This window comes from Amaranthus tricolor, chromosome 1 (assembly GCF_026212465.1).
Source record: "Amaranthus tricolor cultivar Red isolate AtriRed21 chromosome 1, ASM2621246v1, whole genome shotgun sequence".
Classification (NCBI taxonomy): domain Eukaryota; kingdom Viridiplantae; phylum Streptophyta; class Magnoliopsida; order Caryophyllales; family Amaranthaceae; genus Amaranthus; species Amaranthus tricolor.
The window spans coordinates 9,655,910-9,680,156 of NC_080047.1; the positions used below are offsets into that span (position 1 = coordinate 9,655,910).

Genomic DNA, 24,247 nt, shown 5'->3' on the forward strand with positions numbered 1-24,247 from the left:
ACTTTTAATCACAACATAGTATCTTTTTCTAAGAACATAGTAGCATTGACCTTGGCAACAAAGATTTTCAATATTACAAAAGAGAAGACAGTAGCTATACATTGTCATAGTAACTTTTAATCACAACATAGTATCTTTTTCTAAGAACATAGTAGCATTCACTTTTGCAACAAAGTTTTTCCAAAATTAAAAAAGGAAGACAGTAACTATACATAGTCATAGTAACTTTTAATCATAACATAGTATCTTTTTCTAAAAACATAGTAGCATTTACTTTTTGAAACAAAGTTTTTTCAAAATTAAAAAAAGAAGGCAGTAGCTATACATCGTCATAGTAACTTTTAATCACAACATAGTATCTTTTTTTAAGAACATAGTAGCATTCTCCTTGGCAACAAAGATTTTTCAAAATTAAAAAAAGAAGGCAGTAGCTATACACCGTCATAGTAACTTTTAATCACAACATAGTATCTTTTTTTAAGAACATAGTAGCATTCACCTTGGCAACAAAGATTTTTCAAAATTGAAAAAAGAAGACAGTAACTATACATTGTCATAGTAACTTTTAATCACAACATAGTATCTTTTTTTAAGAACATAGTAGCATTGACCTTGGCAACAAAGATTTTCAATATTACAAAAGAGAAGACAGTAGCTATACATTGTCATAGTAACTTTTAATCACAACATAGTATCTTTTTCGAAGAACATAATAGCATTCACCTTGGCAACAAAGATTTTCAATATTACAAAAAAAAGACAGTAAATATGCACAATCATAACTTAGTATTTTTTTTTTGAAGAACATAATAACATTACCTTCTGACAATTCTTTTTCATTGTTGGAAGTTTTTGGTGAATCTTCCATATTAAGCACTTTTTGTAAATCTTCCATAGTATCTCAATCTGAGTCTGTTAATCAAAATCAACAAAGAAAACGAAAATGAAAATCTGACTCTGAGTTTTGAAGATACATAAATCCTAAAATGTAAATCTTCAATTAGCATACCTTAATTCAAGGGAAGAAGAAGATTCAAATCAAGATCTGAGTCTGTAAATCAAAATCAACAAAGAAAACGAAAATGAAAATCTGACTCTCAGTTTTGAAGATACTAAATCGAAAACGAAAATGAAAAACTAAGAAAGCAATCAAAACAAATCTGAATTTGTAAAAGGTACACATAAGAAATCGAAAACAAGTGAAGATTTTTGGCAGACTAAGAAATCAAGAGAAGAGGAACATTTTCGCAGAAGAAAACGAAAACTAAGAAATGAATCAAAAAAAATCGAAAAATAAAAACTATAAAATGGTAAATTACTAATTTGCATACCTTAATTGAAGAGAAGAGGAAGATTTCGCAGAATAAATCGAAGGTTTTTCGAAGGTTTTGAAGGTTTTTCGAAGATTTCGCAGAAGAGAAAGTCCCTGTTCTTCAAAAAAACCGAATTTGCATTTTTTTTTACTTGCCCTATTTTTTCCGGCTTGATATCCAGACCATTAGATCTTTGAGAAATCGACGGCTCAAAATCCTTCTCACCCTTCTCATTTTCATACCCCTTCTCATTGGATCCCTCCCCTATATATATATATATATATATATATATATATATATATATATATATATATATATATATATATTTAATTATATTTAATTATTTCTGAAATTAGTTTTAATAAATTTTTTGCATACATGAATTTAAATGTTAACTTATATACATATATATCAAAAATATAGTTGCGATTTTTTAAATAAAGAGGTTCGAATCAAAATGATTATTTAATTAAAATGTGTGAGCCCACGAAGGTGAGTCTCTTAGTTAGGTCTTGCAAGAAAATGAATTTGAGATAAAATAAATAAATAAATAAATAAACATAATAATAATAATAATAATAATAATAATAATAATAATAATAATAATAATAATAATAATAATTTAAGGTTGTCATTCCTCCTTCTCTTCCTTCTCTTTCTTTCTCTCTTCCCTCTTCTCTCACGTCCCTCCCTCAGTTGAAGAACCAGCAGCCGCGCCACTGTGTCCACCACCACCAGCGGGCCGTGTCGTTTTGTTCTCCTCTGCAGGCGGCCACCGCAGCACACTCTCTTCTCCCTCCTCCCTCGCTGTGAGTAGCCGACAGCCAACCCACGAGCAGCCGCCAGCTGCTGTCCGATTTAAGGCTGCTCTCCAGCCAGTTTTGGCCCTCGTGCACCACCACCACGACCTTCGTCCTCCTCTTCACCACTTTTCTGAAATTAGGGTTTGAATATGGGATGGAATGGAGTTTGAAACTTAGGGGATAAGAGGGTATGGAATTCTAGAGGATTGGAATGGGATGAGAATCCAGAGGGTATGACATCCCAATGTAAAGTCCTAACCAAACATTGGAATGGTTGTGATACCATTCCATACCATTAAAAAAGAGCCAATCAAACATGCCCTATAAAATGCCATCATAACATCTAAAAAGACTCTAAAATGCCAAATATCTCAATTCTAAAGCTTCTCTTAAATGTAATTTTTTAATTGAAGGATTAAGATTGATTGAAATTAATTGACTTATCTAATACAATAATTATTACTATTGACCTTTTGCCATTTAATTATAGAATTAATTACAATTTTATTAAAAACAAACAGTTTAATATATATTATCAATATTTAAATTATATTTGATAATAATTCTATTTATTATTGAATGTGAATCAATTACCTTTAATCAAAAATATTATGTTTCATATCAACTATGTGAATTTCCTTAGTCATATATTCTTATTTGTAAATATATTGACACAAAAACTTGAAAACGAAATAAAAGTAAAAATCATTTATATGACATACATAAATTTTAAATTAGAAATTAGGGGAAAACATAGTAATATCATCTTTTAATGAAATTACTTACATAGAAACTTGAAAACAAAATAAAGTAAAAATCTGTTATATGATATTTAGAATTTTATATGAGTATACGAAATTAGGAAACAACATATTTATACCATCTTTTAATTTGATTTGATATTTGATTCAACCCATTAAGCTAGCAAAGGTCTATTGCTTTCCATTCATCCCATTTTTATGTTGAAACACAATATATATATATATATATATTAAAAAGATCCGTACATTGCACGAGATTCTATACTAGTTTTAAGTTAATCACGGTAATTTGTAAATTATTATAAAAAGAGAAAAAAACTAATAAAATAATTAAAATAAAAAGAAAAAAAATTATGAAGGTTGTAAACCTATAAATACTTGTCACCTACATGTGATTAACCAAATTGGTTATGAGGGTTATTTACCTAGCAAACCATCTTTAAAAGAGATTTGACCACAATTTGATATTTACATGACTTTTGTATTTGAACTTGATTTTAATTTGATTTTTGAACTAATTTAAAGTTATGTAAATGCAATGTAAACACAAGATTACATTGTAAATTGATCTGAAATCAATCTAATAACCTAAATAAACATCTCCCATAAATCAATTTTGATTTATATACCCTTTACAGTAATGAAAATTATTGCTTAATCAATATTTCATTATTGTAGTGCTCCACTTACATTATGCTTTGATATCAAATTAGGAGAAAAAATAAAGAAATGAAAGAAGGAAAGGAAAGGGTTAGGAAGAATAGCATCTTCTTTGTTTAAAATGGACGAGAAAGGAAAATGAAAGAAAAATAAATGTTTTCCCTTTGGTTTTTACATTGTGGTTAATTAGAGTTTATGGTGTGTTAAGTTGAGTTATACTGTATAGGGTATATCAAACAAGTATTTATACTTTGTCAATTAAGTGTTTATGGTGTTTCGAGTTTTTTAGGTTATGTCAAGTGGAAATTTATTTTCAAGTAGGAATATATGGTAAGAATTTGGGGTGTTTGAATGTTGGTTTTTACATTGACTTTTTAATTGATTTTTGGCTTGTTAATTGGTCAAACAGTAAAAAACATATTTGCTAAATGACTTTTTACTTTTAAACCAAAATAAAAAACTAGACAAGTTAATTTTTTTTTGTTATATATAAGTCGTTGAATTTATTTTTTCTCTGATAAACAACAATCATTTGCCAAATATGACTGCGTTTAAGAGATGGCGGAAATTATTTTGTCGATATTTTACGCTACTTTATGTTTACCCTTTTGTATTCCATTCCGTCAAGCCAACCCACCAACGACACGATCTCCCTTTCTCTTTCTCCTCTTATCCAATATTCTCAATCTCCGCCCATTGCCGGAGAATCCATCTTTCTCCCATCACCACCCTTCCAACATGTCAACGTCACTCTCACTCTCACTCCTTTTACTCTCATTCTCGCTCATTTCTCTCTCCTTTTCCGTCGCGTCCGCCGCCGTCAACTCCTCCATTGCCGACTTACTCTCTCGCCGTCAATTGCGCAGCGGAAATCTTTGCGATCAACTTATCATTCCAAACGGATACCCTTGCTCCGAACACTCTGTTAGTTTTCCTCATCATTGATTATTCTTGATGATCTTTGATAATTTTGTAGTTAATTTTTAATAATTGTAATTTGTTTGATTAGGTTGAAACAAAGGATGGATTTGTACTTGCTCTTCAGCGTGTTTCATCTTCTCATGTAATAAGATTGCGTCGAGGTCCTCCAGTGCTTCTTGTTCATGGACTTTTTATGGTTAATTCATTTTACTATTTTTTAATTTCCCTTCTAATAATGGTTTTATTGATCTATGCTGCTAAATATTGTAAATGAATGCACATGCCACATGGTATCGTATTACTTAGAATTTGATTAATCGATACAATTGTGACTTAATTGATACGCCCGTTTTCTGCAAAGGGTTTTTCAAAAGTCTTAATACGATCGATTTGAATGTTCATTTCAATTGAGTTTTAGCAATCACTTAATATTTTACTGTTACGCTCTCATCACTTATATTTTGCTCTAATTTCTTATTGATGTTAACCCTTTGTAATTTTAGTTAGGGTTTTTGTTAGAAACAGTGCCAAAAACGCATTTGAATACAAAGTAATTTTATTTACTGAATTTCCATTAAGTACACGAGGAGTAACAACACCCCATATATATATAGGACAGATTACATGATGACAGCCTGCCAGTGCTACACTAAACAGAACACCTAAAAGCTAGTTACATTCTAATAAACTCTTAACAGACTCAATCTAATCTACAAGCTTTGATTAATGAAGCACAAGGATAGCAATCTGGGGTGTGTTTGTTTGCTGTCAGTTTGTTTGTTTGTCTGCACAAGTGTGTTTCTTCAAGCTGTGTTACTTTGCTGTCAATCTGCTAACCTTTGCCGAGGATGATCTTTGTTGCTTGCTGCATCCTTGTAGAGTGAAAGATTAGAAGCAAGAGCTGTTATATTTCAACAGTTTCCAATGTACATCCATGGACATTATTAGTTTCTGTTAGCTATTAATGAATTGGTGAAAATTTGTATCTTGATAGTTAACATTGGAATGAATTTAAGAAGGATTATCATATGGTTATGCTTTTTTCTTACTTGTAAGCCAACAGAAGTTGGTCAAAGTTTTTATTGTTGACCACATGAGTATTATGTGTAAAGATTTTTTGGAAACAGAGGAATAAAGTTCCGGTGATTTGAATGCAAAAAAAAAATTTCGGAGAAAGATTTTTTGGAACCAGAGGAAACAGAGGAATCTGTTTTCAATTTTTCACCAAGAATTGTTCTAGTACCATGAATGAAAAGGTAGTAGGATGATTAGTTTTCGTTGATTGTTGTCTTTTGAATGTGTAAACAGGCTGGTGATGCTTGGTTTTTGAACTCAAGGGAAGAATCTTTGGGCTTCATTCTAGCAGATCATGGTTTTGACGTTTGGGTTGGTAATGTACGAGGGACACGATGGAGTCATGGGCATGTATCTCTTTCTGAGAGAGCTAAGGTAAATGCCATATGCATTCTCATTTGCTGTCACTTTTAAGGAGCTATATTATTGTGGTTTTATTTAATTTTTTGCCGCCTTCCCTGAATCGAGCCTGCAAATAAGGCCTGCGAATTTGAAAGTATAGTCAAACACGCAGGTTTTATAACATTTTGATGATTATATTACAAAACATTAATGATGTACCTACTCGTGACTAAGCTACTACTGTTTAGATGGGTATGTGTCCAGTTATCGTATGTAGCTATTTATATTTCCAAAAATGGTGCATATGCTATATCCTATATGTAGTATTTACTATGTCCAAACAAGATAGTTATGTGTACTTTTTTGAGATTTTTTAGAAAATTTTGTTATATATATATATATATATATATATATATATATATATATATATATATATATATATATATATATATATATATATATATATATATATATATATATATATATATATATATATATATATATACGGTCAAATTCAGGTGAGAATGAAATTTATATGAGAACTGTGAGAGTCATTATTTGTTAAAAGTAATAAATTTTTGTCAAAAAGTAATGTAAAAGAACACTTTTTATAAGCTTGTCAGTTTGTTTTGAAAAAAAAATTATGTTGTTTGGATAATAACTTTTTGCCGAAGTCTTTTTGTGTAAAAAGTAACACTTTTTGGCATGTTCGTCAGTTTTTTTTTTTTTTTTTTTGAATTTTTTAGGGATTTTTTTTCATGTTTGGAAAGTAACCTCTTTTGCCAAAAAGTGATACGTTTGCATTTTTTATAAGGTCTTTTTCTTTTTTTTTTCGAAAAATTTTCCTTAAAAGTAACAACATTTTGCCAAAAAGTAACATTGTATTCACGGTTCTCTAATAAGTTCTGTTCTTACTTGACCTTCTTCCTGTTTGTTTATTTTATACTATTTTTAACTACATCTTTTGGTGGCACTCAAAATTAAGAATTTAAATGGTCCCAAGGGAATGTGTTATTGTAAAATGATCCCCAAAAGGTTATCCAAGTGGGACATGTTGCACTTGGGAAATTAAACGTTGCAATTCTATTTCAGTGCAATTATTTTCATAAACATCAAACTGAAGATGCTTTACATTGGTCAGGGGTTTGGATTCTCGTGTTTTCCATAGGAGTTGATGCAAATAGAAAAGTGTTTATGTAGAACCTATCTTTAGTATATGTTACCACATCAAATCCTGTATAACAGTGAAATATTGTACTCTTGAAGTCACTAATTTGGCTAATATCATGAATGAGGCTAGCCAGACTAGAGTTCTCTGCAAGAAACCAACCCAAAACAGATATCCGTTTCACCTATGCTAGAAGGCCCAAGAAGAAGTCACTAGAAGATGGTTGAAGCCACCAATTGTTGCTAACCTGGGAGATAATTACAGTTTTGAGGGTAGGGGGTAATATAGTAAATCTAGAAGAAAGTTTGTTAAGAGTTTGTTAGCCTAGCTACCTTGTTAAGAGCATACTTGAGAAAGTTTGTTATGAATCTGTTTATATAATAAGAGAAGGGGGTAGAAGGGGAGGCAGGCAATTTTTATCAAACACATCGTGTCATTGGGAGAGCACCTTCCTCTCGAAAGAAGGGTTTTGTAATACTCAATCACTGTGTGGTAATAGCCATCCACATTCTCTGAATCGTTCTTCTTTTTTTTGTTTGTAACCCTTTGATTCCCAGCATTCTCATGCGGAATCTTTAGTTTTTGAGAAGAAAATCGAATGAGACATTTTCTCTATTAAGTTTGTAGGATCAATTCTTCTTGTTTGTTCTGCCATTGCAGGCTTTTTGGGATTGGAGCTGGGAGGATTTGGCTTTATATGATCTTGCAGCAATGCTTGAACTTATTTATCAGGAGACTGACTCAAAGGTTTTCCTTGTTGGGCATTCACAGGTGATAAGCCTTTTTGTCTTCTCTTAGTTGCTACCCAAAGCTTGTTTGAGTTATTTGTGGACCTAGTTTTATATTTGCATTTTCATTTGCTACACTATGGTTTTGTTTTGAAACAGGGTACAATTATGTCTTTGGCTGCATTGACTCAGCCAGACATATTGAAGAGGGTGGAAGCTGCTGCTCTTCTTTGTCCAATTTCATATTTGGAACATGTTAATGCACCATTTGTTCTTCGAATGGCTAATATGTACCTTGACAAGGTACTTTTTTTAATGATTTTTGATAATTATTTTAATTTCTTTTGTTCTTATTTATTGTGGGATTGGAAGACCCAAGGGCCAAGGTGATTGGGAACCCTATATTATTAATTTATTTTAAGTATGAATGTTTGCATTCTCACATTTGCGCAGATGATTCTTGCAATGGGCTTTCATCAGCTTAACTTTCACAGGTACACCTTTTTCTTTTGCACTATAAATGGTTATAAACTGTGTGACACTGTAGATATTTCTCTAAGAAATGCATATATGTATTCAGTGATATAGGGATTCAGCTTCTGGATTCTGTGTGCGATGGACATATAGACTGTGGTGATTTGTTGGCTTCCATAACTGGTAACCACTAACCAGCTTGATTTTCTTTTCTAGGAAGGTTGTAAACGAGAATTTAGGAGCCTGGATGGGCTTGTTGCACTTTGTTTAAGCAATTTCTATCCAGTTCAATAGCAAAACCAACATCAATTTAATATGAAGGAAGAATTGCTAACATCTGACAACCACTTTATGTAATCAGAAACTTGCGTGCAACCACTTTTAAACTTATTTTCATCAAGGCACCGCCCCCAACCTCTGACGATTGATGTTGGATCTGTCCGTTAGATGAGACCTACTTAGACACTTAAGTAAATTTCCTTTTTTTTTCTTCCCTCATACTCCCAACATCTTACCTACCAAAATCAACTGGAAATTTTCGATACAAGTAGTTTAAAACCTATGTTGTACACTGTAGTAGATGATAAAAGGATGACAATATAGCTAAGAATGTTGTATCTTCTCCATTATACGTATACACATACATACATATGTATATATCTATGCACCTACATTGTGTGTGTGTGCATCTGGGTGTACACACACACACATATTGTTGGCTAGGCTCACAAGACCAATGACAAAGTTTAAATTCCAATAACGCGGGGTTATAGTCGGCTACATGAATCAAAACAAATAAAAGATATAGATTTATAAATTGAAATGGTAGAAAATCGAAATCAATGGAAAAGAGGAATCCACATAGATGATCGTTGGAACTGATATATTGGCTCATGTAGCCGACCCCAATATTTTGGGATTAAGATTCTGATATTGTTGTCGTATCAAAGGTGAACTGAAAACAACCTCTTTGATCTACAAGGGTAAGGTTGCCCCAAACCTTTCTTTGTCATAGCATTTATCTTGGTGGGAATCACTTAATAGCGTTGGCGTTGTGGAAGTTGTTGGACACATGTGCCTCACTTAGGAGTTGTAGGTTAAATGTCGGACTATTAAAATTTAGAAGCACTGAATGTCAACTTTATTTTTCCATTGACTTGCCTTCTTTTTGTATTGTTCATGTTCACTATATGGCATGTCGTTCATGTTTACTATCTCCTTAGGCATTTCTTATGTTCCTAGTTCTTTCTCTTCATTAGATTTAAGTTAAACATTTGCAGGGGGGAATTGCTGTTTAAACATATCAAGAGTGGATTTTTACTTTGAATATGAGCCTCATCCTTCATCAACTAAGAATTTAGAGCACCTTTTCCAAAGTAAGTGCTCTGAGGTCTTCTTGTATTATATATTTTTATTTCATATTCTAGTCTGAATCAAACTGCACATGGTTGTTAATTGTTAAGTCTTTTTCAAATGTTGAACTTCATTGTCTTGAATATCCTATGCCAAATGCCAATGATACCGCGTTTTGCAGAGTAAAAATTTAGGCTGGTGGAAATAAAAACCAACCTTGAATATTTTGCTCTGTGGTTAATATTGGTGAAATTAGATTAATCATAGCCATTGAATCAAGGCATTAAGTTCGTATCAGTAAAAAGAGGGAAAACAAATCAAAATAACCTTCAATCTATTGATTTTCATTGACATTGGCTATAACATTCAATTTAATGATTTTCATCGACATTTTCATTAAGAATCCTTTTCACAATCATCGAGCTCTTTTTCTATGAGCTGTCAGTCTATGTAAATTGGTTATGATGGTCGATGTCTGGTAGAGGAATCTTTATGGCTTGTCATAGAATTGCTTGGCCCATTGTTTTGCTGTTGACTCAACTGAAAGAGATGTTAAGGTAATGTGCTTCAGGATGGTGTATTGATGTCAAAGCACGATTATCTTTTAGAGTGCTGAAACTATTAAATTGTACGTAAATCCTTATTTATTGTTTGCAGTGATTCGTCAGGGGACGTTTGCCAAGTATGACTACGGGCTGCTCAAAAACAAGAGAATTTATGGCTCTTATAAACCCCCAATATTTGATCTTAGTCTAATACCTGAGTCGTTGCCTCTTTGGATGGCTTATGGGGGTAGCGATGCTTTAGCAGATGCGATTGATGTGCAACGCACTATAAAGGAGTTGCCATGCAAGAAAGAGGTTCTTTATCTTGATGCTTATGGCCATGTTGATTTCCTCATTGGTGTGAATGCAAAGGAAGATGTATATGGACACATGATTGAGTTTTTGAACACATGGGGGATATCGAGCAGCATCTAAGGGGTCTGCTGCATTGTGTATATAATGTAAACATTATTCGTCTATTCAGAGCAGATGAAATATTAGAACAGCAGGTTTGTACTTTGCCGTACGTGTTTTTTCCTGCATATCTATCTTTCTTTTATTGTGTTGGTAAAATGAATGCCTTACCAGTTCAGAACCCCACACGGGTCAACTTGGCTTGGCTCAGTGGGCTGGCCTGTTGGGTGTGGGGGGATATAAGTGTACTACTAATGGGGCTTGATCCCAAAGTTGTGAGATGCAAACATTACCATTATTCATATCTTTGGTCTCCTGTGTGGCTACATACTTGTAATTCGAGCATGAATACCAATAATTCTGTTAATTTATATATACGTGCAGGATTATACATGTGACTATTTTCTGGCACACAATATTGGACTAATCAGATTCCTATCGAATGCTTGGGATGGTTTCGCTTTCTATCCCCTGAGCTGTGGCATTTCTTATGTGAATATTTTTCTACACTGTAATACAGCATGCATAGAAGTTATTTGATCTATATTATCTACAAAGGTGGGGAGGATGAGCATATAATTTTTTGCATATCTGTCTTTCTGGGTCTGTGGCTAATTTTCCCTTGCACTTACTGCAGAGTCTTCACATGGATATCTATTGTATTGTACTATATTATATGTAAGAATTGATTCTGTATGCACTAGTCTGTAGTGTAATCTGTTGAAGTGTTATAATTACTGATGTCTGCTGCTGCTCAGCATCATCTTAATGTTAACGTAATTTGGTCCTCTAAGATGTATTCTCTTCAGTTTATAACTCCTTCTGCCCCTTCTTATATTCCATTTAGTTTTGTATGCCAATGCACTTATTCAAGCTTTAATATGTACTTTACATAATTAAAAATATGTACTTTACATTATTTCTGCATTGAGATAGAAACAAATAAGCTTCAACTTGACTATGCTTTAACCTATAGATAAGAGTAAAATGCAAATTAAGAGTGATTGATGAATAGTATTAAAAAAGGGGGACACATAGGCTGGGACAAAGGGAGTATTGAATAGAACTTTGTAGAACTTAATTGAAATATTTTCATTTGAACGCAAGTTAACTTATTAGAACTGAATGTAAGTCGGAGAAAACAAGTCTATTATGCAGTTGTAGCATTCTATTTAGGAAGTTGTAAATAAAGAGGTACACGTTCCTCGGAGGAGCAGTCTAGTAGCACTGTGGCAGTGTCATTGCGTTCTACAGTTAATAAATTGTAGCATTGAAGACTGACATTTTTTATGTCGTTTTATGAGAATGCATCTTGCAGGTGATTCCGAGCACTAGCAGCCTTAAGGATAAACAATGAACAGAAATTCCTACTGGGATATCAGCCCTGTTTTAGAGCTTTCACTATTATTTCTTGCACCATAACTGAAAGTTTGCATACTGTCTATGAATGCACACTTCTATAATATATTAGAAAGACTAAAAGTTGTCACATATTATGAACAGGATTAGGTTCTGATCACTTGTTTCGATAGGAGAGAAAATGAGACTATTTAAAAGCGTATTATAACTAGTTAGCACAACTTGCATTAAACTAGTTCAATACCATCTATTCCATAATAATCAACTACAAACCAGCTTGATTTGAAAACATTAATTATTGAAATAATGCGAAGATATATTACAATCATGGAAAGTGATACAAGAAGTTCAAAGCATATAAATTGATACAAAGTGTGTCAAACTATAATCTCCGGCCCCCCTTTTGTTGTGCGAATCGGTGGATGAGGATGGTGTATACTCGTTAACCTCTGCAATGAGATTAAGAGCAGGAGCTCGTCTTTGACTAGCACGTTGATATGTGATGATCCTTTGCAGAGGCGATGGACGTGGAGGAGTGGTCATGGAAGCTGGAGGAACGAATGGCGACATAGCACCGGATGTCGATGGGGATCTAGAAGACCGACCTTGAGTAGATGAACGCTCGCGATTTCTTGTGGACCGACTACTTGATCCTCCGGAAGAGCTACCTCGGTGGGCCAAACTCCGTGGAGAAGGAGAGTGGAACGTATCATCAACCTCACCAATGATGGGTGGAGTCGGAATGAGATACTCATACCCCGCCTGACTCAATGCATCGGTCAATGACGCGTTAATGGAGCCAAGGGTCTGAGAACATAGCCAATACCCCACATCAACCGGCGATGTAGCGGCCCCGTGAATCGTGTCATTGCATTGTATGAGGACCGATCGTCTCTTCCAAACTTAAAGGCATACGTCTGATGTACCCTTTAAGTATTTTAATCAAAAACATTTTTTTCCGGCCAACATTTTAGTCGAAAATCGGTTAGAAAAATGGTTGGAATTTTTTAAAAAAGAATTTTGTTATTTTGAGATGAAATTCAGAAAAGAGGCTTTCCAATTAATATATAGTCGGAAAATAATCAAAAAGTTTCAATTGGCTTTTGACCAACTTTGTTAGTCGGGAATCTAGACTAATTTTTTGATTTATTTTTACTAATATGAAATACCTACTATATTTATTCAATTGTTTAGTTGAAAATTAATTGGTATTGATCTATATAAACTGATTTCTGACTATAAATGTAGCGTATGAACTCAAAATTACACGGTACAAAGACTACAAACTACAAACTGTATCGACAGCGACTCATTTGCATGTCTAAATACAATTTGATCGAGTGAGGCAGTTGTTCTTTTTCATGCCAGATTATGAACACGTAAATCTGTATTCTAATTTGTTGGCCATGAATAAAAAATTAATATATTGGAGAAAGTTGTAGGAAACTAATAAGATTCCTTTTCATATTTTTTAAATTATTAGTGAAAGTTGTGCCATTATTATCATACCACTAATTGTCATCAACTTCTAGCTAGTTTTTTTTGACCAATCATCAACTTCTAGTTTAAATATTATTATATGGATTGGTCCCTACTACTAATTACTAATTATGTTATTATTTACATGATTTAGGGGGAGAAGCATTCAATACAAGAAGTATTGCTCGACTTCTCGTCAATAATAATAATAATAATAATAATAATAATAATAATAATAATAATATTAATATATTTGGAAATAGTAATAGTAGAAAAATAATATATTTAACAATAACATTAATTATGTTAAAAATAATTATATTATAATAATATATTTAATCATGATATCAACTAAAAACAAAAAAAAATTGATAATGTTGATATGGTTAATATAAGAGAGTTATTAATAAACTCATAATAATATAAAAATAATCAATAAAAAAATTATGAAAGAAAGTAAATAAGGGACATTTGACGGTTGAATGAAAAAAAACATATTTGAGGCAACGAGATATGGAATTATCCCAATATTCGATTTTTTGGATGTTAAAGTCATGATCTGATTAAGTCGAATATTTGAAACTCAAATATCCTATTTGTACCAAATTATTTTTATCCTTTGAAAAAATTTAATCTTTTGGCAATATAGTGTTTAAAAGCCTAAATTAATCGGTGAATAATAAGCTATGCAACTTAATTGTAGTTGTAAATTGTAAATGTTAGTTTGTTTAATGCCTACATTATTACATAGAATTCTTCTAAAAAAAGGTTTATAAAAAATATATAACCAAATATTTGATTTCAATAAATTCCTTTGGATCTAATATTCAGTTTGAAATCAAATATCCAATATGAATTATACGTCATTCAAAAAAATAGATAAATTATCCAATTTTAAAATCACATAACAAATATTTCGAATTAAATAATTATGTACACCCGAATATATACACTGCATAGGAGGTTCTAAGCAAGTTCAACATATTCAATCGCACAGGGCCCTGAAAAATTAGGAGGCTCAATATTAAATTACTTAGTATATATTAAGTGTTTAAAAATATAAATTATAAGAAAAATATCACAATTTTTAAAATTACAGAGGACGTTCATAAAATTTATCAATTTTTTTACTCCGTGCATTACACATTATACGCCTATATCACATTGCCACATGCACTTCCGGGCCCATGCATGGAGTATCATCAATCAAAATAAAAAAGCTATTATTGGAAAATCATTTCGTATAAAGTCAACACCGTTATTCTGTTATGAACGTTAGATGTGAGATGACTCACTTATACTCGCTGTGTCACATGGAAATTAACTCATTCGAAATTGGCATAAAACTTATAGAAAATTAGATAATATAAAGTTGTATTTTATACAAAAGTAAAATAATACGTGGATAAATAAAAATGTTAGATGTCTTAATAAAAAATAAAAAAGAAGTGTGAATTATGTCTAAAATAGAAATAAAAATAAAATTGATGAGACAAATTAAAATAAGGGTCGAATGTAAGTACCTTTTCTTAATATTTCTCTAAGGTAATATTTTACCAGAGCGCCAAGTTTATTATTTTGTAGCGAAAATAATATTTTAATGAATAAATAATAAAATTAAATTTAAATAGAAAAATTAAATAAATAATTTTACGTAATTCAAAATTAAATTATGTGATTTAAAATTAAAATTATTTTATAATTTACGATTTTAAGTTAATTATATCCTTATTATATTAATAAATTCCCCAAAGACATTCACATTCATTAGCAAGATACATTTTTTTTGACAATTTATAAATTAAAATTTTATTTTCAATCGTTGTTTGTAAACAAAGCAATTTAGGGATCGAGTGTATGGTTTGAAAAGAAATAAAAATTAAAAATTTGGGTAAAAAATTATTGCATTATTCTATCCTTTTACAAATATAATTTTCAACTAAAATTTTTTTAAAAAAACTAATTTTGTACTTTTTTTTCAACCCAACATCTCTATTTATGATGTTTTCATCTCAACTAAATTTGAATCCTATCCTTTTACAATTATTTACAAAGCTTATTTTTCAAATAAAATGTTTTCTTCCTATCAAACAAACATTCCAATTATAATACTCTAATTTGTATTATTTAAAAAAAAAATTAAATTCATAAAAATAGAAATAAAAAACACCTAAAATCTATGTGATGTTCGTTCAACAAGAGATGGCCCCAAACATCTACTATTTATTGAACTCGTTATAATATCAATGACATATATCGATGACATGTGTCGTAGGCTCACAAACATCTTAAGTTTTTCCCGTTAAAAAATCCTAAGAGTATAAAGAAAAATATTCAATAAATCAATAAATATTTATTTCATTAATATTAAGCAAGATCATATTTTTCGTGATAAATCTAAAGATATTTCCTACCATAGATATATATCTAGATCTGACATCAATTTAATTATTTTATAAGAAGCTAATAGTAATTTTTATATTAAGATATTTTATATATTTGCACAAGTGTTAAAGCTAAAAAAATGCTAAGACTAAAGAGCGACCTGCTTAGATAAGTAGAGATGAATAATGAATCAAGGGTCCACCTTTCAATTGTTTTTTGGAGTTTTTTTGTTGGATGGATTTTGATGGTGGGAATGGACCTTAAAAAATGAGTTTGAAAAGTCTATTACTTTCTCAGTTTTTATGAGAATGCATTCAAATTATTTTGGATAAAATTTAGTATAAAGTGAAATTGAGTTAGAGAATAAGATAAAAATAAGTAAATGATAGAAATGAATGGTTAAGACGGTGAGAGAAAATAAGTTTGTGGATGAAATTTAAAGAAAAAGAGTTAGGTCATTTCAAAAAAGAAAGAGTATAAATAAGTGGAATTAATTAAAATGAGAATATCTATAAATTAAGAGGGAGTATTTGTTTAGAAGGAATAGGATTTGAGAAGCTTGGGTACGAAACTTTGAGAAGCTAAGGTCTCCCAAAAATGTCTTGTGGGAGGGGTACTATTTGGGATTAAAACTTAAGGGTTATGTAAAATGACATATTTACCACAAATAAAAGCAAAGGAGAAAATAATGACTAATGCAAATGAATATTTAGTTGGATTTTAGCTTGTTGGTTTAAGTAAGTTAAAATTATGACTTTTAAGTCCAAATACAAGAACTAATCAAAGTAATTTTTTTGTTGGCTTATTGCTGCGTCTTTACTCAAATAAACAGACAATAGTCAATACTGAATTTTAGAAAACATCTCTATTAACAATTGTTTGATTTAACTAACTTAAAAGCCAACAAAAAGAGTAAACACTTTCAGATGATTATAGCAACTAAAAAAAACTTTCTATCGAGTACCCAAAATAGTCGAAAATCAGTCAACATAGACCTATACCAACTAATTTCCGACTATTTTAAACAGTCAGAATAAATGTAGTTGGTTTTTATTTTAGTAGGAAATCAGTCGAATCGACAGTCATAAAATGATTCGGAATTTCTGTTTAACAAGTTGGTCATAAATTAGTAGGAAATTCTAACTAACACAACGTAGTAGGAAATTTAGTCGGAAATTTCCAACAGTTTAATCGTAGTTGAAGTATTCAGTGGGCGTATAAAATTTTTTTTGTAGTGGGTCGCTAACAAAACCAGTCAAACAACTAATAATCATTTGTCAAACAACCCCTTTATTAAAATCTCCAAAACAAGTTTATACAATTTACTTAATAGCTAAAAAAGACAATTTTGTCGATCATTTGTCAAATACGCCTCTAGTAATATATTAATATGTATTCCTTCTTATTCACCCTAGTAGTTACATTTGATTTTTTGATAATGTTTATCAGTCACTCTTAACTTGTATATTATTTTTAATCTATAAGTTATAACATAGGCAAGTGGAATTAAAGATATTAATAATAAAATTATTACATTGACAAATATATTCAGTTAAATTGAACTATTAGGATGGATAAGTGAGAGTATATATATTAGTATCCAAAAAAAAAAATTAAAAAGGAAGACTCTCGCGGCAAACTATGCCAAAAAGTTAAGTGCATTAAAAGTATTTTAGTTCTTTTTGTTAAATTCAAATTATTTCAAATTTTACCATTGTATTTTTCCTCCGCTAACTCATTTTTAAAAAGTTGAATATTTTTCTTTCTATATCTTTTCGCACTAACATTTGTTTTTTATAAAAAAGTAAGTTAAAACTGAATTTAATTTTCAAAATTTTATTTCTTTTCTAGACAATTAATTTAATAAGTTAAGGAGAGTAATAAACAAGTGCTAAATAAACTTTACACCAATAATAATTATTTGAAAAGGAGAATAACAATGAGAAACGCGTTTTAAGTCATAAATAAGAATAAAAGAACTTTCCTACTTATTTGCTAGGAATACATCCTCAAAAGAACCAATGAACCATATTAAAGTGTAAAAGAATAAAAATTAAAGATATTCAAAATTAAAGACGTAAAACCCCACATCATAGCAAATTAATTAAATCCAAATAATTGATTAATTAATTATTTGAATTTAATTATATTAATGTCCATTTACTTTAAGGGCTACACCATTTTGTCCTCCGTTGATCTTTGCATTAGCGAGTATAATTTCGCTCCTTTTTCGTACTCCATCAACAAAGAAATCGATGTTTTGATCGGAGGATCCGCCATCGGCTACTGCTTCCTCGGCCAATGTTTTCCATTTTAGGGCATTTTTCTTCATTTCGGCTGCTTTTGGTCCTAAGGTAGCTTCTCGTATGCACTTTTCAACCTCGTCCCTAGGGATGGTCCTTTTCTCGTGTTCACCCCTAGTTAATTGTACTCCGGTTTCGTAAACGTCGCAAAGGAACTTTGCATCGGTGCATTGGTCGCCCCATGAAGGAAACGCTATTACTGGCACTCCAGAAGTTAATGATTCCATAGACGAATTCCATCCACAATGAGTCATAAAACATGCTATAGCAGGGTGTGCTAGGACTTGCTCTTGTGGAGCAAAGTGGACCACCTATAGTTTTGAGTAGGACATTTCATCAATATCACAAATGTAAAATGTAAAATATAATAATGAAAAGGTCTCACAAATAGACCTGGGAAAATTTAATCCGACCCGAAAATGAACGCGAGACCCGACCCGACAAAACCCGAACCCGACCGACCCGAAAGCGACTTAATCCGAAACATGACCGACCCGATAATTACCCGACCGAAAACCGACCCGTTTTGACAGATTTAACATCAATTTTTAGAGTAATTTCAATGTTAGAATTCATTTCAAATAAAATTTAAGTTTTCAAAGTATCTCAACATATTGAGTATATCATTTGAACCCTAAAACTCATCAATAGATCTCAAAAAACACGTATTTAACGTCTTTTTAGCCATCGTAATTATTTTTCTTTAAAAATAGGACGTTATAATCATCTTAATTGAATACATGTATCTTGTTAAATCAGTCAAATGAGTTTTTAATTCTTCTACATTTCAGTAAGCAAATCAATATAATTTATACGAACATTTCGCACGTTTGAATGAGCTTTTCAAAAAACGAATGTCGCTACCCTAAATTATAAGACGGCGTATCTTATAAGACGAAATAAGTACTTAGTTAGTTGTATATCTTTCCAACATGAAAATTGTGAAGATAATTTTAACGTCATTTTTATCTAACGTTACAATTATAATAAACAAAATAACTTTTATAAAGCGCGTATCTTACAAGTCTTTCAAAATAAGTATTAATTCCCCTATTTTTCTTGCACTTAAATGAACCTGACATACCAACTATTTTTTGAAAATCGTACATGTAATTTCTCTAATGATTTTTTTTAGACATTTTAATGATTTTTTTTTTATGTTGAATTAGTCGATTGGATATTCTAATGTTTTATGGTAACCCGTTGGATCAATCCGAACCTACCCGAAACCCAGAGTGATCCGACCCGAAAATGACCCGACCGAAATTGATCCGACCCAAAATCCGACCGACCGACCGTTTTCCCAGGTCTACTCACAAATTAAGTACTCCACAATAATTAGCATTAATAGTATTTGTGATGTACACGACTAGACATGTTGAATATGATTATTGGCTTGGCTTCTTTAATTACCAAAATGTATGTGATTGAGACTAACCTAAGATTGTAAGCAGGTATACCTACACATGTGGGTCTAATTCCAATTCAACAAGTTAAAAATTTCTTCACCAAAATCTAACTAGTTTAATTAATTGACTTAAAGAACATAATCCTGAACTGATATGTAATAGATTAATTCAATCTAATTTCAACCCACTCAACTTGTCTAGTGTTTTTTGTTTTCATTTGACAGTTTTTAACATTGAACATCTTATTTTTTGGGCGTCATTTTTAAACTTTTTGTTTATGAGTTGGTTATTCAATATTTACTATAAATAAACGAATGAAATTAAATGAACTAGGTTTAGGTTATACTTATTGATTTAATTCAAGTATTAATTCGTTTGATTAAATTAGAACGACTCGTTTGATAATTAGGTCAAAAATCTCATTTAATACTCACTTATTCCGAATTAGGTTAAATATTTTAATCTTAACGTAACCAATAATCCATTTAATAAAAAGATCAAATTAGAACGACTCATTTAATAATTAGATCAAAAATTTCATATTTCGAATTAGGTTAGATTAAATTTGCAAATCCAATATGCTTGTACTTATATATTACTCCCTCCGTTCCTTTTTGATCTTCCACATTACTATAACGGGTAGTTTCAAAAGTTCTTCCACTTTAGAATACTTTCTATTTTTAGAAAGTTTTTATCTCACTTTTACCCCTTAAAATCCCCCTTTTCTTTTAATGTACCAATTTTCTTTTATTTATAATTATTTTCTCTCTCATACTTCCAATACAATCATTAATTCACACTACTATTTAATTAAAATAATACCCACTACAACTTCATACTTCCAATACAATCATTACTTCCCACTATTATATAATTAAAATAATACCCACTACCACCAAAGATTCTGTTTTTCTTAATCTTTATGAAATACCCAAATAGGAAGAACAAATAGAAACGGAGAGAGTACTTACTATTGACTCTGACTCATTAGTATTAATAAAACTTACACTGCTAAAAGTTTGACGTCTCAATCCCCCATTTAAAAATACAAACTTACCTACTAAATTATATATTCTTATTATAAAATTAAAATTAGGTATTATTTTGATTTTAATGATTGAAAAATTTTCAGACGGCCAAACCCATTTAAACTCTATAAAAGATTGCTATCATAGAAAGAAAAATCTATTAAGTATTATTATTTTCAATTTTTTCTTTTAGTAAATTTTTTTTTTCATCCATATAGACATGATTGTTCGCCGTCTATATAAGGACAAACATTTTTTGCTTCAAAAGTACGTCAACGACTAAGTAATTTTTTCTTTTGGCATGATTTAGGGACGACAAAAAAGTTATAATTATTTGTGCAATATTTTTCAGATAGGTGTTTATTTGGATCTTTTAATTGAATTCAAGTCGGTTTAAAATTTAATTTTATAATTATTTTAGATTATGTTATTGTAAATATATTTTTAGGTCAAATTAAATCAAATTTAATTATAAAATTAGATAAATATATTTTTGGGTACTAAACCAAAGCCAAATAAAAGACTTACAAAACTTAACCTTTTTCATTTAAGTTAATTTTATCAAGGCCTTTAGAAAATGTAAAGTCACACGAAAAATAATACATAATATATTGGTCTACAAGAAATTTAGATGTCATGAACTCATAATACTAATAAATCATCCAGTAATACTTCAATATCACCCCCTCATATCCAACCTAAGTGTCATATATAGGTGGACATGTCAACATACTATTTCTTATCATTAATATTTTTACTTTTATATAATTAAATATTATAAAAAATTAATATTAATAATTTTTGTATTTGAGACAAATCATGCAACATTTATCAATAATAAAATACAATTTAAAAATAATTAATAAATAAAGTTCAAAATCAAATGAGATATAGACGAGGTAGTATTTAATGACTCCATTTATAAAGCATATGAGATATAAATATGCACAATTTTATCATTGTTAATAATAATTAAAAAAATTATTTTCGATTTATAGCATTCATAATTTGCTACCTAGTAAAATGAAAACTGCGGTTAATTTAATAAATTCTTAAAATTATCCCACTTTTGAGTGATCTCATCATTTTTTATGAAATGGAAAAGACTATACTAAATCACGCATCTCATGTTTTGTCGGTGGGAAAGAATCGACAAACCAACCAGTTTAAAATTCAATACTTCACTATTTTAAACTAAGAAATTAATACGAGAAAGTAAAGTCACATACCTTGCCATTATCGCCAGCTTTTTCCATGAACCCGTCGGGTAAGGTATGCGGGCTAAGCCCGGATTCCTTCAAAGGCGGTTTCATAACCCACAGGAACGACACCCCAGCCGCCTCGATCCCGGCCGCGATTTCATCAACCTGTTCTTGCTTCAAAAACACTATTGTTCCGAACGAGATATAAACCACCGACCCATCGGGTTTGCTGTCGAGCCACTTTAAGCAGTCCTGATCGGGTCTCAGCGGATCAGCCCGAACAATAGCCCCACCGGGTACGGACTTCTTAAAAAGTGGCCCGACAGGCTTAATTGGGAGCGGAGCGAGAATGTCCACTGTGTAATTCACCGTGGCGTTCTCGAGCTCATAAAAAGTATCCATAAGGACACAAAAGGGCTTAGACAAATTATTATATTGTGACAATATTGCCCTCTTAAGAAACGCATACGGCGTCGTTGGATGAAGAAAAGTAGGAATTTGATCCCATTTTAAAAGGGGCAAAGTCGGAATTTCCACATCGAGTTCAAGGGCATTTTCGGTAGGAAAAGGAACCAATTTGTGGTGAAAACAATAATAAGCTAAAAAACAAGCACATGACTGGGGCCATAACATTGCACTACATAACCCCAATTCATCGGCCACATCAGAAACCCAAGGAAGAAACGGGTTATTAACAAGACAAGCAACGGGTCGACCCTCACGGGCCAAAGCCGCAATCCTTTCGGGTACCCAACGACGACCCACAATATCAAGTTGAGGAAGATACTGATCCATATCATGTTTTCTCGGGTCACCATCGGGCCATTCATCATCAAAAAACTCAAATCGGATAAACCCATCACCAACGGGTACGGGTCGATCCGATACCGCATCATTAGAGTTTCTGATTGCTTGCCCAAAATTTTCAGTAGTTGTGAAAGTAACTAAAAGACCCTTAGAAGCAATTCTTTTACCAAGCCTAAGAAGTGGGTTTATATGGCCTTGACCCGGAAAAGATACCATGAAAACATGTACAAGTTCTTTGTGCCCATTTTTGTGAATGGTTTCTGGTTCTTGACCCATTGAATAAATCAAGAAATGGAGAAGAAAATAAGAAAAAAAAAGAATAGGGTGATTTGGTAATGGGATTAGAGGAAGTGGATTGAGTTCATATATAGTGGCTTGTTTGGGCGGTTAAATTAGAAGTAATGTTTTTTTTTTTGGGGGATATTTAATTATATTTTTGATTAAATGAATTGGCATGTAGCAATGTTGTTGCCACTTTCTCAAAGACTTTTAAATGATAGCTCATATGAAAGGAAATTAACATGGGTAATATGACCTAATTAGTGATTCTTAATTGCTTAGTCATGTGGTTAGTTGGATTCATTCAGGACAAGATCAAGTCAAATACAAAGTGAAATTAAGTGGTTTGATTATTATTATTTTTTTTGTTATCGTTTACTATTTACACAATTTTTTAAGCAATTTTTATTATATTTTTTAAAAAATATATATTAAGACGAATCTAACGAGATATTACATGAATATATTTTAATTTTTATATCATTATTATATTAATCAATGTATCCCGCTCATAGAATTATGATCAGGGTCTGGGGAGGGAAGGAATGCGACAACTCATACCCATAATAAAAAGAATATAGCCAAAGAGTTCCTCGATTTGAGAAAAATCCCCATAAAAAGAGGTTCTTGATCGTGTAGATCACAGTTTTAAATAATATGGTTTTGAAATAAAAAAAATTAAAAAGAACCTAATGACCCGAATGGACAACTCTAATTTCATATATCTTCATGTGCTTTTACAAAATAAAAAAAGTTTCTTGTCATTCTTTACTTTGATTAATATGTCATTCTAATTTATCCCTAACTCTTTTGAGCTTCTTAAATTCAGACCTTATAATTTATAGTCAGTATTTTTTTTTCAGAATTCTTTGTTGATGACCAATCAATGTAAATGATTTTATATTTTATTTTCAATTATTGTGACTCTAATACCATTTCATTCCGAATGCTTTCTTTTAGGGTAATTTTCATGAATTCAGCTAAATATATATACTAGTGTTTATCTAATGTAAATACAATTGTATAACTTTCCTAGTAACTTTAATGTTACACATCAATTTCATAGAATTTGATTGCAAACCTGAAATTAAATTTTCCATTAAATTAATTTCTTGACAATTATGTAAATTTTATCCTTCAAAAATGATCCAAGATCCAACAAATGTTAGACTTCCATTTAAAAGGACCGTTGCATTAAAAATACTCTATTTGATGCTTTCAAGGTCCATCCTAACATTTAATATACACTATTTAGTGGATAGTTATTAAAACATGGTCCTAACTCCTAATTAAATCTTGAAAATGAATCCATTAATAATATTCCATATAAAAGATGATATGTTTGAAAGTTAAAACTTCATTAATTTTATTTATTTATTTATTCAATAATTCTTAGATGATACGAGACTATCTTTATTAGGTTGATCCAATACATTTTTT

At 31.0% G+C, this 24,247-nt stretch overlaps 2 protein-coding genes across 3 annotated transcripts; one reads left to right on the top strand and one right to left on the bottom strand.

Annotated features, from left to right (window-relative positions):
• The first annotated feature begins 4,079 nt into the window (after positions 1-4,079).
• LOC130824853 (triacylglycerol lipase 1) lies at positions 4,080-11,393 on the top strand. 2 transcript variants are annotated; one of them, XM_057689873.1, is made up of 10 exons: positions 4,080-4,461; positions 4,547-4,654; positions 5,767-5,907; positions 7,703-7,813; positions 7,930-8,073; positions 8,224-8,264; positions 8,351-8,427; positions 9,525-9,620; positions 10,255-10,651; positions 10,941-11,393. In XM_057689873.1, exons 1-9 carry the CDS (start codon positions 4,096-4,098, stop codon positions 10,575-10,577), a joined length of 1,407 nt encoding a protein of 468 aa, XP_057545856.1. In that variant the 5' UTR covers positions 4,080-4,095; the 3' UTR covers positions 10,578-10,651; positions 10,941-11,393. The 2 variants fall into 2 exon arrangements, with proteins under 2 accessions (XP_057545856.1, XP_057545865.1); XM_057689882.1 differs by having other exon boundaries at positions 4,547-4,600.
• A 6,225-nt stretch (positions 11,394-17,618) lies between these two features.
• LOC130824867 (gallate 1-beta-glucosyltransferase 84A23-like) lies at positions 17,619-23,132 on the bottom strand. Its single transcript, XM_057689889.1, has 2 exons — positions 21,749-23,132; positions 17,619-18,393 (listed from the first exon to the last, which is right to left on the bottom strand). Exons 1-2 carry the CDS (start codon positions 22,802-22,804, stop codon positions 17,929-17,931), a joined length of 1,521 nt encoding a protein of 506 aa, XP_057545872.1. The 5' UTR covers positions 22,805-23,132; the 3' UTR covers positions 17,619-17,928.
• Positions 23,133-24,247: the final 1,115 nt, after the last annotated feature.

What these genes read in the sequence shown, in the direction of transcription:
- LOC130824867 (XM_057689889.1), bottom strand. Translation starts at nt 22,804, where the DNA reads ATGGGTCAAGAACCAGAAACCATTCACAAAAATGGGCACAAAGAACTT. An exon ending in AAGCTGGCGATAATGGCAAG is followed by an intron (nt 18,394 to 21,748) that starts GTATGTGACTTT and finishes TCAAAACTATAG; the next exon opens with GTGGTCCACTTTGCTCCACA.
- LOC130824853 (XM_057689873.1), top strand. Translation starts at nt 4,096, where the DNA reads ATGGCGGAAATTATTTTGTCGATATTTTACGCTACTTTATGTTTACCC. An exon ending in CTCTTTCTGAGAGAGCTAAG is followed by an intron (nt 5,908 to 7,702) that starts GTAAATGCCATA and finishes CTGCCATTGCAG; the next exon opens with GCTTTTTGGGATTGGAGCTG. An exon ending in CTAATATGTACCTTGACAAG is followed by an intron (nt 8,074 to 8,223) that starts GTACTTTTTTTA and finishes ACATTTGCGCAG; the next exon opens with ATGATTCTTGCAATGGGCTT.